Here is a 20,817-nt window from a genome sequence, read left to right on the forward strand (position 1 = left end):
GAATTGTTAGATTGTAATATATGAGACCAGTGCAAAGATATTAGTGATGTGGAAGTTTATTTGATATCATTGGACAAATATTTGGGGTGATATTGGGCCACCTTAAGTCATGTAAATTGTTAACATTTTTTTGGCTTTCTCAATTCCTTAGATGTTTCTAAACATGCACTACAAAATGCACATGTACGGGAAAATGACTAGTTAATAAAAAGCCTTTTGAAAATTCTTTATGACTCTTCATAATATTTAATATTGGAAGCACAGATAACATGGGATAAGAGATTAGTTATAAAATTAAACTGCATAATGTTTGGAAAAGTTTTTTGATTGAATATTAAAGTTAATGTTGACTTCCTCCTCCAATAATGCCCATATATTTTGAATATCTAATAAATTACTTGTAGTATTATACATTAATTTGGGAGCATTTACTTTTAGTATTATTACTTACATTGATGCATATCAATGTTTAATTTAGCCAAAAAAAAGCTACTTAAATAAATATATTGATATTTTGAGTTTTGTTGTGCGAATTACTCCTGGATCTGAGCTCCGGAATCACTCCTGGCAAGGCCCCAGGGAACATACGTAGTGTCCAGGAATGAACCCAGGTAGACTCCATGCAAGAAAAGCTCCTTACTGTATTAACTCTTTAGCCTCTTACACTGTTAATTTTGATCTTTGATTAAAAAATACAATTTTAACTTAAATAAAAATATGCAATAAAAATGCATTTTACTAGAAGTGTTATAATTGCCATCATTCTTTTGTAAGTTCTACATACTGAATCTTAATCTCATAAAAATTTAGTCTAGTTTTACATTTCAAAATAATATTTAGTTTCAGAATAAACTTTCAGTAAGCCATAATCTAGTTAGTATTTAGAAGGCAAGAATAATAGACCATGCTCAATAAAGCTGAAGACATCAATTGCACTCATTATAAGATGACTAGTATTGACTATGTTTTATCATTTCTGTTCTCTAAAATTACTATTATTTTTCCAATTTCAACCATTTCTCCAGCAAACCTTGTTACCACTGCTCTACTTTTTGTATGGAACCTTTGATTTGATAGAAAACTACTGATTTCTCCACCGTCTTCCTGTAAGAACGCATATATCAACCGCTAGTGAAACCTGGAAAATAAAGATAAGGGAAGGCTCTGAACAGAACTATTCATTGGGGAAACCACCTCTTCCTATGCAGTAAAGTAGGAAGTAAAATAAATACAGAAATATCATGCTGTCCCTCAAAAGGATGTCTAAGTGGTGTGATGTTGATTCCAAATCACTTTCAGCACACTTATCAGTGTGGCCTTCATATTCATCACTTCCACCACTGAAAAATAATTCAAAAAAAAAATCTGTACATAGATTCCACATATACTTAATGTGGTTAGTTTGCATAAGTGCCAGTACTTACATTCAATTGTGTCACTTTTTTTCTCATTTTACACATGTTATATTAATAAAACAATAAGTCTTTCATCCAAGAAAAAAAGAGGTTTCTGATAATTAGGACACTTTTTCACTTGTGCAGTTTCTCAGAATATTCCTTGCCCAATAGTTGAAGTAAGGCAATATGCAGGTAAACAGAAAAGCCCACATTCTCAACACTGGATCAAACAAATACAAAGTGCACATAAGTGCTTTATTATTCAGACACTGTAAGATAAAATTATTGCATAAGGTATCATATGCATTATAATAAAGGAAAGGTAGAAAATTATGAAAGAAAACAATCCTTTGTGTCACATTCTCCAGATATTTACCATATGAAAAGAAGATAATAAACTTGTCATAATATGGTAGATGATATCTTCTGAATTTCAAGAAGAAACATCACATAGATTCTATTTTATCACAATTTAAAGAACTTCTTATAGTATATTATAAACTATTAAGCAACTGAGTTAGGCGAGAAACAAATATCAGAAATTTCTTTATGGTAGATTATTAATGTACAGGAAAAGATGAAATTGGTAAGTAGGTAATGGCAAATGAAACCTAACTCAAATCTGTGGATAGAGCTGAGAGCAAGGTAAGGAGTTGGAGGGGAGGGGCGGAAAGGCATGAAAAGAAACCTCGAGAGAATGGAGGGATATTGGCTCTGTGTTGGTGGGTGTGGTACACAAACATTGTAAGTCTCAAACACACAGCTATTAATATGATATGATTAATATGTTACCTCACTAAAAGAAACAAAAGAGAATAAATATCCTACTATGGCTACCATGCATCAATAATTTCAATTAATTGAGTGCACCCGCCAGCGTTCAAGTCCGGAACTTGGCTTTCGCCCGGCAAAGGCCCAGGCGTCCCCTCAGACCCTGGAACAAAAGCGGACCTGAGCCCCTTCCTGCTCGCCCGCCCCCAACGCTGCTCCGCAGGTCTCCTCCCCAACTCAGCCTTCACCCCTCACACAGACACCTGGTTCAGGTGGGGGCGTGGCCTCTTCAGAAGTGGGCGTGGCCTAATTTTAGGACAGCGGTCACAGGTAACATGGTCATACCAAGAAATCTACTTCCCACACCTACACACCAACATGAAGGAACAACGCAAATCCCCACCACATGGAGAGGACAATGCAAAGTACAGAAGCCTCAGTAGGTGCCTTTCACCTAAGGGACTTCTGACAAAGAATTCAGATATGAAGTCATGAGGATGTTCAATGAACTCAATGAAACAGTCAGACAGCTATCTAGTAAATTGAAAGCGGACATGAAAGAAATAATGGATCGCACAATTGAGAAAATAAAGGAAGAAATGAGAGTAGAAATTTGAAAGTTACGCACAGAAATGTCATAAATTATAGATTCCATAGATGAAATAAGAAACTCAGTCTGTGCCCTCAAAAGTAGAATGACCACAGCTGAAGAAAGAATCAGCTGGAAGATCAGCTGCATCAAGCCAACAGGCAACAACAAACAATGGCAAGGGACTGCAAAATAGCTCGAGAGTGAATCAGAGTCCTAGGAGATGATTCCAAGAGGAACAACATTAGAATCATAGGAATCCCAGAAGATCAGGGAAAGAATCCCAATGAAAAAGCCATGGTCAAACAAATCATTGCTAAAAAATTCCCAGAATTTGACAATGCAGCCATTCAGATTCAAGGAGCCCGAAGGGTGCCAGCTAAAAGAGACCCTAACAAAACCACTCCAAGACATATCATAGTTAGAATGATCGATGCTGCCAATGAGACACAATACTGCAAGCAGCAAGGTCAAAGAAGGAAATCACATACAAAGGAACAACCCTTAGATTCACAGCAGACACCTATCAGAGGAAACCCTCCAAGCCCGAAAGCAATGGTGGGATATAGTGAAAAAACTCACTGAAATGAATGATTCACCAAGAATACTCTATCCGGCTAAACTCTCGCTCAAACTTGAAGGAATGGTACACTATTTTCTAGATAAACAGCAACTCAGGAACTTCATACACTCAAAACCAAACCTAAAACAAGGGCTAAAGGGGCTACTATAAGATAAGACAAACCCTACAAGCACAACAGACCCTTACAGAAAGATGACACAAAACCCCATAACAATAGTATCTCTCAATGTCAATGGTTTAAATTCACCAATTAAGAGACACAAAGTAGCAAAATGGATTCAGAAACAGGACCCAACATTCTGCTGCCTATAAGAAACTCATCTCAACAGTCAGAGCAAACACAGACTCAAAGTCAAAGGATGGAAAACAATCCTTCACGCAAACAGCTCCCTCAAAAAAGCTGGGGTGGCCATACTAGTATCCGACAACATCAATTTCAGGTTGAAAAAGATTAGAAGGGACAGTGAAGGCCATTTTCTCTTCATCAAGGGATACATACAACAGGAAGAAATTACACTCTTAAATGTATACGCACCTAATGAGGGAACAGCAAAATATTTAAAACAACTACTAACAAATTTTAAGGAGGACATTGCTAACAACACAATAGTAGCCGGAGACTTCAACATCGCCTTATCACCTCTGGATAGATCAACAAGAACAAAACTCAACAAGGAAACATTGGCTTTGAAAGAAGAAATAAAAGAGAAAGGGCTTATAGACCTATCAGAGCTTTACATCCCAAAAATAAAGAATACACATTCTTCTCCAGTGCACATGGAACATTTTCCAAAATAGACCATGTACTAGGCCACAAAACATACCTCAATAGAATCAGGAAGATAGAAATAGTATCAACCATCTTTTCAGACCACAATGCACTGAGGATAGAAATGAATCATACACAGACACGGAGAACCAAATCAAACACCTGGAAATTAAACAACTCAATGCTGAACAATAAGTGGGTCAGGAAGGAAGTCAAGGATGAAATCAAAAGATACCTGGAAACAAATGAGAATGAAGACACGAGCTACCAGAACTTATGGGATGCAGCGAAAGCCGTATTAAGGGGAAAATTTATAGCTCTGCAAGCATTTCTCAGGACAGAAGAAAGGATGCACTTAAACAACTTGACTTCACAGCTCAAGACCATAGAAAAGGATCAACAGAAAGAGCCCAAATCAGGCAGAAGGAAAGAGATCATAAAACTTAGAGCAGAAATCAATGACATGGAAACCAAAGAAACAATCCGAAAGATCAATGAAACCAAGAGCTGGTTCTTCGAGAAAATAAGCAAGATAGATAAATCACTAGCAACACTCACAAAGAAAGAGAGAGAGAACCCTAATAAATCGAATCAGAAATGAGAAGGGGAATATTACAACAGAAAACAAAGAAATTCAAAAGATCATCAGAGACTACTTTGAAAGTCTGTATGCCACAAAACAAGAGAACCTAGAAGAAATGGATAAATTCCTGGATTCCTATCATCTCCCAAAGCTGAATCAAGAAGATCTAGAGTACCTTAATAAACCTATTAACATCAAGGAAATTGAAACTGTAATCAAAAGTCTTCCCATAAACAAAAGTCCAGATCCAGATGGGTTCACTAGCAATTTTTCCAAACATTTAAAGAGGACCTACTGCCAGTCCTTCTCAAGCTTTTCCAGGAAATTGAAAAAACAGAAACTCTCCCAAACAGTTTCTATGAAGCCCATATCTCTCTAATACCAAAAGGAAACAAAGACACCACAAGAAAAAAAAAAAACCTACAGGCCTATATCCCTGATGAACACGGATGCGAAGATTCTCAACAACATACTAGCAAATGGAATTCAACAACTCATCAAAAAGATCATACACCATGACCAAGTGAGATTCATTCCGGGGATGCAAGGATGGTTTAACATTCAGAAATCAATCAACATAATCCATTATGCGGAGACCTTCCTATCAGCAAACATACAATAATGGCTCTTAGGCAATGCTAGGTGAAATTAAGTAAGATTTTACTTAATTAAGGCATTCTGTATTAGAAGTCACACATGTTTTCTGATATGAACTATCTCAAAGATGACTTAGTGATTCCTAAATCCAACTAGTCACATAATATTAAAAATAATAAGAATCTTGAAAAACCCAAAAGAGATATGGAAGATGCTGCACCACCCAGACGAAAATTTCTCTCATACTTCTTCAACTCTAATCAAGATATTTATAACATTCAAAATCCCAAATTTATATTAGTGCCTTGAGTCCATATTAATTTCTAGCCAAATTCTCTGATCTCTTTTTCCCAACCTTCCATATATTATCCTGATCCTTCAACAATCATAAGCTGCAAGTGAAAAGAATTTACCATTATGTGGTCACATGATGCCATTCTCACTTTGGAAACAGAAGTGTACTTTTGTGTACCACATTCCCTCTAACTAGGAAATGCCTATGCAAGCTTTAAAACCCAATCAAAATGCGATCTTAAACTAGTAAACTGCATCAAAATGTCTTTACAAACTTGCTTATCCTATTGTCCTATGAGCAACTGACTAGCAAAAACTCTCCTTTGGCCATGTAAAGAAATATTCAGTGCGTGATAAATAACAAAATAGATCATTATAAGTATCATAAAATAAGAGATAAAAATTTAGAAATAAAATGGGAACCCAAACCTTCACTTCTAAAAGATAAGAACATGCATGATATAAGTAGGCTGATGACAATTTTCTGAAGACAGGGTTTTACGTATTTATATAGCTTTTTTTAAGTGACTGAAAAATGACTACTTAATCTAACAGTGTGGTGTTAAGCAAGTTGCATAATTTCTCTGTGGCTCCCTCCCTTCCACCCACATTCCACCTGGAAACTCCTACACATCACTCAGATTTCAAGTTACAACCCACTTCCTCTGGGAAGTTTCTCTGAATTCTTAGATTGTGCTTTGTACTTCCAGAGGACGGTAATCTCACAGAACAATTTATTGAAGCCAAGAGTTTGTCCTGTTAAACTGCATCCCTGAGGCACTGTTTGGATGTTCTTCTTCATTGCTTTATATCCCCAGAATTTAAAGTATTGCCTAAAATAGCAGAAATTATTAATGGGGAGGGGGAAGAGACTGTAAAAATAAGAGTTAGGGGCCATGGACAATTTGGTGGTGTTGAAGTGTGATGACTTAACCACCAACACTAGAGGTCAAATTATAGTAAAAATATTACTTTAAATATAATCAATTTAGAAAGAAGAAAAAGATAATTTTTAGCCAGGAAACAGCTTAGTGCAAAGTACATGCTTATTGTTTGCCAACACACACTCACACACACACACACACACACACACACACACACACACACTCAAAAGCATGCATAAGTATGCACAATTAAGTGTTATTATGGGGCACATTACATATTTCATCTACTGCTCACACTAAAACATTTTCCCTAGATTTATTCTATCATCCAAATAATTGAGGGAAGAAGTAGACACATTTGGAAAATTCCTAAATGTCTGCATTAACAGGGCCTCTGATAGGCATTTCCAGCTTATCAATTTAGCTCTGATTTAGGCCCAAACAAGACAAATTAACCCAAGGCCAGCACCTTTTCTCTGTATGGGAGCAAGTGAATTAAAGCTACCCTTGAAGCAATTATTGACAGAATCTTTGATTTACCCCATGAGGCTTTTAAAAACTTAACTAAGTTCTTCTAAAAAGAGGTACTAGTAAGTGATTTTAAACTCCACCCCCTCCCCCAAAAAATACTTCCCAGGAACTAATTGCAATTAACTGCACCAAGAGACTGGGTTTTTATTAAAGATTCAGAAAACCTAGGCTTTGTATTATCTTGTTATCTGCAGTGCAATGGCCAGAAAGAAAAATTAACAATGTAGCAGAAGTAAATTACATAAATTTCTTTCCTAGAAAAAGGTTATGTATTCCCTTAATCTTGAAAAGTCACCTTGTCATTTGCTTTCCCAAGAAATGTCATATATAATTATGCTGAATTAGTTTTACTCTTGCCATTTATCTTAACATAGTTTTTAAACTTAGTTACAGGCTCCCACAATTTTTAAGTTTTTAAAAACACAAGCTCAATGTCTTCAAAAGTGCATTTCTCTTTCTTTCTTAAAATACAAGTCAACAATCATCTAGGATTAAATAAAACAAAATGGTTGGGCAAATATCACCAAGTTTAGAGGATAATATTAGGTAAAGGTAAGGTAAAGGCCCTCCCGTATTGATCGTCGATTTGCTCGAGCGGCCCAGTAACGTCTCCATTGGAGACTTTGTTGTTACTGTGTTTGGCATATCGAATACGTCACGGGGAGCTTGCCAGGCTCTGCCATGCGGGCGAGACACTCTCGGTAGCTTGCCGGGCTCTCGAGAGGGGCGGAGGAATCGAACTCGGGTCGGCCATGTTGGCCGCGTGCAAGGCGAACGCCCTACCGCTGTGCTATCGCTCCAATATTTAAATTATTTATAAATGATTTGCTCTTTAAAATGCCTTTTTGGGGACATTCAGGTTGGGAAGGTGTACCAAAAAATAGTTGAGATAAAATTTCTTTTAACGCTACATAAAACATCCAGATTGATAGTCAAACATAATATGAAACAGTTAAAAACTGTGATCTGTTGATATTTTTGCAAATAAAAATTCCAAATATATCATACATTTTCAAACTTAAAAATAATAAATGCACTTCAGCACAACAGTATTGTGGGTAAGGCATTTGCCATGCACCCAGCCAACCTGAGTTTATTCCCAGCATTTCATATTGTCACCTGAGCACCACCAGGAGAAATTCCTAAGTGTGGAGCCAAGAGTAACCTATCAGCAACTCCAGGTGTGAACCAAATAAAACAACAACAACAACAAGCTATACATATAAGAATATCTGCCTCGCTGATTTACAATCATGTAGAGTTTCAAAAACACTATGGAATCCTGACTTTGAAACGCTTTTATTTCTAGCAATATTCAAACCATCCCAATGATGAAATATAACTCAATTTAATTATCAAAGTTAATAAAAATTTACTATGTTTTAATAAATAAATATTATACAAGGGTAGTATATCCAAAATGTAAAACTCATCAATGTGTAATATATCTTGATAGGTTCCTAACATCTACATTTTAAAATGGATTTGCTTTTACTGAATGGCTAAAAGGCACATGAGGAAATGCTCTACATCATTAATCATCAGGGAGATGCAGATCAAAACAACAATGAGATATCACTTCACAATATAGAGACTGGCCCACATTGAAAAGAACAAAAGCAACCAGTGTTGGCATGGATGTGCAAGAAAGGGACTCTCCTTCATTGCTGGTGGGAATGCCAACTGATTCAGCCCTTTTGGAAAACAGTATGGACGATTCTCCAAAAATTAGAAATTGAGCTCCCATTTGATCCAGCAATACCACTCCTGGGAATATATCCCAGAGAGGCAAAAAATGTATAGTCAAAGTGACGTCTGCACATGTTTGTTCATTGCAGCACTGTTTACAATAGCCAGAATTTGAAAAAAAAAAACTGAGTGCCCAAGAAGAGATGACTGGTTAAAAAAACTTTGGTACATCTACGCAATGGAGTACTATGCAGCTGTTAGAAAAAATGAAGTCATGAAGTTTATTTACAAGTGGTACTACATGGAAAGTATCATGTGCTAAGAGAAATGAGTCTGAAAAAGAGGGACAGACATAGAAAGATTGCATTCATCTAGGGAACATAAAGTAACAAAATAGGAGACAAACACCCAAGAATAGGAGAGTACCAGGTTTCAAGTACCAGGAGGTTTACTCCATGGCTTGGAGGCCAGCTGGACACGCTGGGGGAAAAGGCAGCTCAGATAGAGAAGGGAGGACCAAATAAAGGGTGTTGAAAGGATTCTCCCAGGATGGGAGATACGTGCTGAGAGTAGACTATAGACTGAACATGATTGCCACTTGATGCCTCTTTTGCAAACCATGGCACCCAAAAGGAGAGAGAGGACAATGGGGAATGCCCTGCCACAGAGGCAGGGTGGGATGGGGAGGGAGGGCGGTGGGAGGGATACTTGGATCAGTGGTGGTGGAGAATGGGCACTGGTGGAGGGATGGGTGTTCGATCATTGTATAACTGAAACCCAAGCACAAAAAACTGTAAGTCTACAACTGTACCTCATGGCGTTTCACTAATAAAAATCTAAATAATAAAGAACCATAACTGTATAATAACAATTTTCTAAACCATGGTGTTTAAATAAAGTAAAAAATGTGTTCATAAAAATAAATAAAATAAAATGGATTTACTTTTTAACTCTATAATGTAGGTTCTGTGACTATTTCTCTTAAAGGCTAATTGCAGAAAGACAGTTTTCTAGCTGGGCAGAGTCCTGCTCTGAGTTACTATGGCACTCAAACTCAATTTTTACTATAAAAATCATTCAATTATAAAAAATACAAAAGTTTATGCAAAAGGAGGGAGAAATTCCACACACATCTCTGAAAATAAATAATAACTAGGTATACTCAATTCAATATATTAATACAAAATTCTTAAAACAAAGGACACATAAATAAGAATATTGTGTGCATCTAGTATGTGCATTTTAATCAGTTGGCCAATATTTGAAAGATAACTCATTACAAAAATATATACTCTCTTTCCTCTTGGGGTTTACCATTTAATCTTAATTTACAACATACTGTATTTTTCAGAATTCAGTCAAAGGTTTTATTTAAAAGAATTCAGGAGGGAAAGGCCAGAAACCTCCCATTTGAGAGAGGTTCTCCTAAGTGATATTCTTACAACAGGTTCTGAAAGTTGACAGAACATAACTCTTTTCATAGTGGCCATTTCAAAAGATTGGGAGGATGATTGAGGTACCATGTATGGGAGAGGCACAGGGCTCCCAGCATGGGCTACTGTGTCTTCCAGTAGTTCTCTAAAAGCATAGCCAGGATATAGGTAAATATTATGGTATTAAGATCCCCTAGGACAGGGAGGACAAGGATACCACTTATTATCCCAGTTGGAAAATGTCACTTTGGGGGAAGTGAAAATGATACTAGATTCTCCTTATGGATTCAAAACTAAAAAAAAAATGCACACCTTCAGAACTAGTGGTTTATATCCAGATAGAAAAAGAAAAAGATAAGTTCTTAAATAAGGACAAAACCAAAAGTCTTAACATTCACTCTGTCCAACAAAAATCAAGAGAGATAAATTTAATAAACTTTGACACTGGTGTTTAGCCAAGATTTCCTATGTTGTAAAATGTATACCTTAATGGTGAATAAATGTTCATAAATTTCCAAATTCCAATTTTAAATAAAATGGATCAAGTTTTTTAATTTTTTAAATTGTAGAAATATGTGTAGAGTAAACAATATGACATTGCCAATGCTTAATTTACTGCTATCTTTTAAATGAGTGTAGAACAATAAATCTAAATTTAATGTCTTTTAGAATCTTACACAGAGGGAACAACTGAGAATTTTTAAAAGGTGGAACAATTTCGAGGATTCCATTAAAACATGTTAAATAAGGGTAAGAAAAATTATAAACTGACAGCACAATAAAATTATAAAGTGGACAGCACACTTTAAATTTTTGACAGTATTTTCATCTAGGCATGAAGCAATGGCACAGCAGGAAAAGCATTTGCCTTGCACATGACTGACCCGGGTTTGATTCCTCCATCCCTCTCGGAGAGCCTGGCAAGCTACTGAGAGTATCCCGCCCACACAGCAGAGCCTGGCAAGCTACCTGTGGTGTATTCAATATGCCAAAAACAGTAACAAGTTTCACAATGGAAACGTTACTGGTGCCCATTCAAGCAAATCGATGAACAATGCATTGGAGGACATGCTACAGTGCCATTTTCATCTAATGGGTTTTTAAAAATAAAAAAATGATGTTTACATTCAAAAAAATTTTTTGACAGTAGTCAACAGAAGTTCAATTAAATTGCCATGTTTATAAGTTCATATATATACATATACAAATACCCGCATACACACACACACACACAGAGCTCATGTAAAGGAATACAAAATGTGTCGTCTTTTGTTTCCAATTTGCCATATCTCAAAAATTATGCAAAATTATAATCTATAATAATTATTAGTTTAAGTAGCAATAAAACAGAGAGCAACTATATCCAAGAAAATGATGTGATCTTTGTTTTAAGTAAATTTGATGTTCTTATCTTTTCCATAAGCTGCTATAGCATTTACTCATTTTACACTGGGAAATATCACATAGATGTAATGAGGACCTAATATAAATAGAGGCACTTTATATTCTCCTTTGTGAAACACACACATGAAGAGATTTAGGAAAGAAAATTCAGTCTAAGGCTTGGGAGATAGCTCAAAGGACCGGATTATAAATCCTTTAGGCAGGAGGTCCTGAGATCTACGTGAAGTACTGCAGGATCCTGACCCTGTGAGCTCCCCTGGGGAGCCTCCGGACCCCAACAGTGCCTCCAGTACTGCACAGAAAATTCCTGGTGCCAAGGGATGCAAGCAACACCACAGTTTTCAGTTGTCAATTTTAACACTGATAGCTGAGAGGGGTCCCTCCCCAACCTTCCGAGGACCTCTTATGAGCACTTCTGTCACCCCCAACCAAGAACACACGCACACACACACACACACATGCACACACACACATGCACACACACACAGAACCCCTCCACTATGTAAACTTTCCTTCAGATTTCTGAGTTCAGTTGCCTTTACAAATACATATTACTGATATAACTGAGATGTTCAAGTATTTTCCTTTAAAACACCATATTTAGAAAATGCTGAGATTATGACTTGACACTGTAGTTTTTATATACCATATCAAATATATTTCATTCCTTGAATCCCATAGCATATATTTATATAATAAGTTCATTAGAATCTCATCTGAATTACCACTATGGAAACCCATGATAAATACTGGGAGGAATAATTCAACAGGGAAGAGTAGAAAATAAAGTTTAACACACTGTACATATAAAGTCATTTGGTAGTAGACTTTTCAAGTGTTAAGGAAGTTGAACTTAATCCTAAAATCAGAGTAACACTGGTGAATTGAATGAAAAGAAACGATTGAATTATAAATTTGAATCAGGAAGAACATTCTGAGAGAATCCATCATGGATTCAAGGCTTACTCTGGACTCTGCAATCAGGAATTACTCCTGGTGGTGCTTTTGGGACAATGTGGTATTGGCTGGGGACTGAACCCAGGTTGGCCACATGCAAAGCAAACACCCTATCCACTGGACTATCACACTAGCCCCTGATACCATTTTTAATAGTAGCATATCTGAGAATAGATATAACTTAGATCTGCTAAGATTACTTTTTCTCTTAAAGTATTATTTTTCAGTGTATGAAACAATTATTTTTATACAGGTCTGCCTTCAGCATGTTATCAAAAATGTTAAGTACAGGAAATACCTCTTCATCTTTGTACTCCTTCAAATCCTCCTTACTTGGCATTTAATACAGATTAATTATGACTTGTGCATAGAATGAAATGTCTTCTCAGACAGAAAGATAGACTGGGATATAAATCTAGATGGATAAACTGAACTATTTTACATATGAGTCAACCACAGAATTATTAAGTATTATTCAACTTTTTACTGTTACCCAACAGTTTGTTTACTCAGTTTGAGGTGATATGTAGAGTAGAAGGAACAGTATTTTTTGTATCAATAGAATGAAATTTATAAATGTTCACTTTTTCTTTCTGAAATTAGTTAATAAATAAACAAAACATACTGTGACTGTGTCTCCATTTTACATACACAATTAGATGAAAAGTGACAAATTCAGGCCATCATCCAGCTATTTGAAAACATTTATCTTGATGACATTAAACATCTGGATGTTTCCAAATACCAAGATGTTTGATGTCCTGCAGATAAAACATCTTGATGACTGGCTGTGTGATTTTTTTCAAACTTATCTGTTGCATAAAAATACACATTTGCATGAATATATCTCTTCCTATTTCAGACAAAAATACAACTTTGACATGGACAGAATAGAAAGTCATAGAGAGCAACTATCAGGTTTAGGTTTCTTTGATTACTACACTTAATAATTTAGCGCAGCGGGTAGGGCGTTCGCCTTACAAGCGGCCAACATGGCCGACCCGAGTTCGATTCCTCCACCCCTCTCGGAGAGCCCGGCAAGCTACCGAGAGTATTCGATATGCCAGACACAGTAACAACAAAGTCTCCAATGGAGATGTTACTGGGCCCGCTCGAGCAAATCGACGATCAACGGGAGGGCCTTTACCTTTACCTTTACCTTAATAATTTCTGACCTAGAGAGTTGTGTTTTTCCCCCATTTAGTATGTAAGAATTAATAATAACTTCTAGTGTGCTGAACCAAAAAAAGGTTTTACAGAGTGAAAACATGGTGCTATGTAGCTGTCACCTACAGTGGATCACAGTTACACTATTTGTGAGGGAATGTAATGCAATATAGTATCAACTGATGAACTTGTTCAACTGAAATCCTATGCAACATTTGTTTCTCTTTTAAAGGATTTTTATCTTGTTTAATATGTCTATTTATGCTATCTAGATTAAATAGCAAGGTTTCCAGATATCTAATAGGATAATTGTGATGTCTATAATCATGTCTTGGCATGAAGACAAAAGCAAACATATTCTATTTGCCTACTCATTAAACCTAGATTTGTATCAATCACTGAAGATGAGCTGTTTCAACTTCTCTGTCACATTTCTTATTTGTATGTCTTATTGAAGACAAAAGTTCTCATGAAGGAAACTAGGTAAGTTATTACAAAAGCAAACATGTGTTTTGATTATTCAGTTTAAAAGAAAGATTAATGTTCCTTTCAATTTTCATCACGTTGAAAGTAGCACTGTAGCACTGTAGCACTGTCCTCTCACTGTTTAACAATTTGCTCGAGCGGGCACCAATAATGTCTCCATTATGAGACTTTTTACTGTTTTTGGCATATTAAATACTCTATGGAGAGCTTTCCAGTCTCTGCTGTGCAGGTAAGATATCCTCAGTAGTTTGCCAGCCTCTCCGAGAGGGATGGAGAAGTCAAACCCGGGTCAGCCACATGCAAGGAAAATGCCCTACCAGCTGTGCTATCGCTCCAACCTCATAAAAGCCACTTTAAAAGTAATTGAATATAATTATTAAATATCACTTCCAAACCTTTTGAATCAAGACTGCTTGAATCTTATACCAGAATGAATGCCACCATGAAAAACAATGTATTGAAAGTTGCAAACTATGATGGCCCTAAAGTAATAGACGATCATACAACATGTTTCAGCTCCTGAGCACTCTTACCTTTAGGATCACTCAGAATGGAACCAAAAGCACTGATGACCACATCTGCTTTCAGATGCACGATCTGATCTTCATCTTCTTTCCAGGTTCCAGTTTCATCTTGCTCGGTACGAACAAACTGCATAGCAACAATTCTCCCACCTTTAACTATAACCTTGCGTGGGGATAAGAAAGGCAAAAATTCGCACTTTTCTTCCTTGGCGAGCTCCATCTAAAATAAAAAGAGAAAATACTTGAAAGTGTTTGGCCTCCATTGATACATGGTTTTAAATTCAATTATACAAGCTCAATCTTAAAATAACATGAAGTTTCTTTCAACAGAATTGAGATTCATGAATTTATATTTCATAAAATACTATGTCAAGGTTCTTGTACTGAGTTTGTTATGTGGACACTGATAGTCATGATATCACAAGGTATTTTCCAAGAGCATGCATTTCATGAACTAAGGCTAATGCTATTTGAGTATTATTATTATAACCCATTATGCTTTCATTACTATGGATTAAGTTCTATTTTTAATCATATCACATAGGAAAATAAATATTCCTAATCATTACTAGGCTATATATATATACCTAAACCAGAAAAACTCTAATTAGATAAGCTAATTTACACAAAAATATTATTAGAATGGGGGGAGGGCAAAAGAAAGTACAGGAGGTAAGGCACTTGCTTTGCATGCAGCTGACCCAAGTGTGATCACCAGTACCACACATGGTGTCCTGAGTACCACCAGGACAGACCCCTGAGCACAGAGCAAGGATAAACCCTAAGCACTGCCAGGTGTGGCTCAAAAACTTAAAAAAATAGAATGGTAGATAAGAGAAAAAGAAATCTGGAGGAAATCTGTGGAAACAGCACATATTTTTACTTCTGTAAAACACAGAAACATACTATACAAATTTTAACAAGCAAACTTGTGATAAACTCCCATTTTTCTCCACATAGCTTGCATAAACCATTTTGTCGCATATGTTAGGTACACCTTGATTTTGTTGTTTTCATGCTTATCAGGATAGAATTTTAATGTTCACTTTTCTGCTCATTTTTCCATTATCCACTGTCAATGCAATTCAACTGTCACTGTCACTGTCCTCCCGTTGTTCATCGATTTGCTCGAGCGGGCCCAGTAACATCTCCATTGGAGACATTGTTGTTACTGTGTTTGGCAAATTGAATACATCATGGGTAACTTGCCAGGCTCTGCCGTGCGGGCGAGATACTCTCGGTAGCTTGCCGGGCTCTCCGAGAGGGTCGGAGGAATCGAACTTGGGTCGGCCATGTTGGCTGCGTGCAAGGCAAACACCCTACCGCTGTGCTATCACTCCAGCAATTCAACTAATGTATTAAATGAAAGGGAGTTCTGAAAATTATAAATAAAGACATCTTACTAAATGATAATAAGGTGACATTAAGTCTTATTCTGTTTCTCCTCTGTGGAAAACATGTAAATTCTGACTAGGATTTTGAATGAAGCACCATTTATTTGAGTTATATCACTTGATCACTTGATATCCTGTTACTCATCGATTTGCTTGAGCGGGCACCAGTAACATCTCCATCCATCCTTGTTGCGTGCTAGCGTAGCCCAATGGCATCTGCTCATTCTAGGAACATGAAGAGCCTTAAAGCAATCGTTCAGGGTCTTGATGAAGAAGTCTGACCATCTCATAGGTGGGTGGCCACACAATCTTTTGACGTCCCATGGAATCCAGTTGGTAATGGCTCTAATACAGTGGTTTTCTCTAACTCTCGTTATGTGTCGAGCCCATCTGATTTTCGATGCCTTGGCAAATGAGACAGTGTCCCTGATTCTTGAGCGGTGACAGAGGTCGGAACTCCGGATTCTTTCTCTCATTTGGGTGAAACGTGATACTCCAAGCATAGCTCTTTCTATTCCTCTTTGAGAGACACAAATAGGGTTCTCATCCTGTTTTTGTAGGGCCCATGTGACTGGCCTCCAAGTCATGGAATAAAATTCTCAGCCACTCCTGGGTGTTAGTCTCCCATTATGTTACTTTATGTTCCCCAGATGAATGCAATCTTTCTGTGTCTATTCCTCTCTTTCTGACTCATTTCTCTTAACATGATACTTTCCATGTAGTACCACCTGTATGTAAATTTCATGACTTCATCTTTTCTAACATCTTTTTCTATATAGTACTCCATTGTGTAAATGTACCAAAGTCTCCTTAACCAGTCATCTGTTCTCGGGCACTCAGGGTTTTACCAGATTCTGGCTATTGTAAAGAATGCTGCAATGAACAAAGAAGTACAGATGTCACTTTGACTATACTTTTTTGTCTATCTGGGATATATTCCCAGGAGTGGTATTGCTGGGTCAAATGGGAGCTCAATTTCTAATTTTTTGAGAATCGTCCATACTGTTTTGCAAAAGGGATGAACCAGTCAGCATTACCACCAGCAGTGAAGGAGGATCCCTTTCTCACCACATCCCCACCAGCACCAGTTACTTTTGTTCTTTTAAATGTGGGCCAGTCTCTGTGGTATGGAATGATATCTAACTGTTGATTTGATTTGCATCTCCCTGATGATTAATGATGTAGAGAATTTTCTCATATGCCTTTTAGTCATTCAGATTTCTTCTTTGAGAAAGTTTCTGTTCATTTCATCGTCCCATTTTTTGATGGAATTGGATATTTTCTTCTTAAGGAGTTCAAGCAGTACTTTGTATATCCTTGATATCAACCCCATGTCGTATGTGTATTGGGTGAATATCCTTTCCCATTCTGTGGACTGTCTTTGTATTTTGGTCACTGTTTCTTTTGAGGTGCAGAAGTTTCTTAGTTTAAGATAGTCCCATTTGTCTAACTCTGTTTTCACTCGCTTGGCCAGTGGCGTGACGTCTTTGAAGATACCATTAGCTTCAATGTCATGGAGGGTTTGGCCAACTTTGTCTTCAATGAACCTTATGGCTTCTGGTCTGATATTGAATTATTTAATCCATTTTGATCTTATTTTTATACATGGCATTAGGCAGAGATATGAGCCCACTTTTTTGCATTTAGCTGTCCAGTTTTGCCAGCATAATTTATTAAAGAGGCTTTCCCTGCTCCACTTCACTTTTCTTGCCCCATTATCGAAGATTAGATGATCATATGCTTGGGGGGAGACATCAGTACATTCAACCCTGTTCTACAGCTCTGCCTTTGTTCCAATACCAGGCTGTGGGAGTTCTCTTCTTAAACTTTGCATTCCTTTCTCCCCACTCTGTGGAGTAGAATTTTGAATGAAGGAGACGGTGGTCCAAACCAGTTAGAAATTTTGGGGTAACAGCAACATCGGTCAGGCAAAACCATCGATTGAATATGATGTGGTCAATTTTGTTGTGGAGCCATCCACCAGGCGACTCTCATGTCCAACATTTAGATTCGGCCTTCTGGAACTGTGAGTTACCATGGATAGTCTTGGTCAATATGATGAATTCAGTCTGTCACCCTATTCGTTCCATTCTAGGCCATGGGTCCCAATGTGGAGTTCTTCGACTGATCTTCTCGGTCCTATCTTGGCATTAAAATCACCCACAATGATCTTGTAGAAGGTGTGGTCTTCTTTATAGAACTTCTCCAGCTCTATGTAGAACTTACCAATTTCTCCTTCACCATAATTGGATGTTGTTGTGTAGACAACAAAGACAGAAACTATTGGCAACGAGCCTCATCTATTCAGGTGTAATCATTCGATTTGGGTTGTTAGGCATTCGAATGAATCAATGCTCATGGCCAAGTTCGTGTTGACAAGGACACCAACACCACCGACGCCTCTTTTGTCGCATGTTCCAAGGAAGAGTTCTTCTCTAGTGTCAAAAACGGCGTCATGTGATTGATGCCTTCTCGTCTCATTCAGACCAATGTTGTCGTACTTGATCTTTCATGCTTGTACCATCAGGTCCTTGATGGATGCATCAGATGCCAGCATACATGCATTGAAAGTACAGACAGTCATTTTTGTCTTTCTTCATTTTGGCAGCCTAGTTCGGCATTGAGATTTTATCAGCCTCTCCTTCCACATCCTTCTCAACACTGCCGTATTCAGGGTCAGGGGAATGAGACCCATTGTATTTACTGGATTTTGCATATCGAATACACACAGATAGCTTGCCAGGCTCTGCCGTGTGGGTGGGATAGTCTCGGTAGCCTGAAAACACAAATAAACTTTACGAGTGTTCCTTTTCTGGCATGTGTGCTGGTACGATACTCTCAGTAGCCTGCTGGGTTCTCTGAGAGCAAGAATTAGAGAATAAGAAGTCGCGCAGCTGCGAAAGCTTCCAGCAGCTTGGTGTTATAATCTCTGGATTCTAGCCGTTGATGGGGTTACGCGGCAATTGGTGGGTGTAACTGATTAGCTACTGGAAGGCCCAGTCCCGAACCATGCAAGTTTGGAGATCTCAGCCCCAGGTCCCGTACACCTGGGTTCCTCTTTCAGTTCCTTTATGCATGAGGCTCATCCAAGTGTGTGGAGAATGGTCTCAGCATGGCTTTGGCTAGGTCCTGGAGGTCTTCAGCTGCCGGGCCCTGGTGAGGACAGTCAGGCACGGCGGTAGGAGACTCTACTTTGTTCTCTTCCAGGAGCTTAGTGTTATCTGTTTGAGTTATGTAACAGTGGAAAAACTAAGACTTAAGTAACTTTTCCAGTTGTAATAAAGTTATGGGTCCATCTTAGTGCTATATCAATAAGTAGTATATTCAAGCTCTGACATACATGTGAATGTGTTAAAACTCTTAGCATCAGGTCAGGGGGCAGATATATAAGCCGCCTGGAGGATGTGCTTTGCAAGTAGAAGACCCAGACTCAGCACCATATGATCCCAGCCAACATTAGGAAGAGTGATCTGAACACAGTGCCAGGAGTAAAGGTAAAAAAGGTAAAGGCCCTCCCGTTGATCGTCGATTTGCTCGAGCGGGCCCAGTAACGTCTCCATTGGAGACTTTGTTGTTACTGTGTTTGGCATATCGAATACTCTCGGTAGCTTGCCGGGCTCTCCGAGAGGGGTGGAGGAATCGAACTCGGGTTGGCCATGTTGGCCGCAGTGCCAGGAGTACACAAAAAAAATTACCTTTAGACAACAAAATAAAATAAAACTTGAACAGGGCTTGGTCTGCAATTTAATCGTGTGGAGAGTATGCTTTGCATACACAAGCTCAAGGTGTGATTCCTAGCACCATATAGCCACCACAAGCACTGGTCCTCAAAGCATCTCTGGGATTGGCTCAGAAATTTAAAATAGCACATGCTGCATATGTCTAATCAATGAATTTATAATTCCACAAGATTAGGTAAAGCCCCAAAACGGCCATTTCTAACAAATCACTTGGTGATGCTATACTGCAAGTCCACCGGGGACATTTTAGAAGCCACTGTCTTAGATCACAACCAACTAACTCCACACTTAGGATGATCTATACTATGTGTTTCATAAGTTTGCTACTTTCCTCAGCCCAAAGAAGTACATAAAAATTATATGCATGGCATTAAAAAAAGAAAAAAAGAAAAATAAAGAAACACTGGTTATTATTACGCATTAGAATGAAGCTATTCAGTTGAAATATTTTTAGCATTTTTTAAAATATTGCCTTAAATTAAGAATTAGATTACATACATTGCATAGTAGTTCCCATTTCATTACAAAAAATAAGAGACTGGAAATCTCAAAAACAATAGAAATGTGAAATACAGGGCATAGAGGTATTATAATATAGTGGATCTAAAATGACTGTATTCAAAAGGGTAAATTAGAAGTCAGTGGAATTGAATAAAGTTTCAAACCTATTTCTAGTATTTATTAGAGATAGTCCCTAAATCTCTTTGCTGTCATGTTTTTATATGTAAGATGCTAATAATATTTAATTAATAGGGATATGATATGATTTATTTAATGCATTTCACACATATAAAATGCCTAAAGCAGAACCTAATAGTAAAAAAAGGTATAAATACATTCTATTTTTATTTATAGTTATAATTCTCTGAATGTACTTCCCCACTTTTCATCATTCTTTAAAAAATTCATTAACATTGGCTACAACATTAGGGTTCCAATGAAAAGCTAGGGCAAAAGGAAAAGTTAAAAAGGAGGGGGACTAAGCTGGAGCGATAGCACAGCGGGTAGGGCGTTTGCCTTGCATG

General features: G+C 37.5%; 1 protein-coding gene across 1 annotated transcript in view; it reads right to left on the reverse strand.

Annotated features, from left to right (window-relative positions):
• Positions 1 to 20,817, reverse strand: part of DPYD (dihydropyrimidine dehydrogenase) — a 960,132-nt gene that overhangs the window by 530,431 nt on the left and 408,884 nt on the right. The window contains exon 11 of the mRNA XM_056139087.1: positions 14,668 to 14,878. Coding sequence (XP_055995062.1) covers positions 14,668 to 14,878 — 211 coding nt within the window. The remainder of the gene's footprint in view (positions 1 to 14,667; positions 14,879 to 20,817) is intronic.

The sequence above is a fragment of the Sorex fumeus genome, unplaced genomic scaffold (assembly GCF_029834395.1).
Source record: "Sorex fumeus unplaced genomic scaffold, SorFum_2.1 ptg000131l, whole genome shotgun sequence".
Lineage (NCBI taxonomy): Eukaryota > Metazoa > Chordata > Mammalia > Eulipotyphla > Soricidae > Sorex > Sorex fumeus.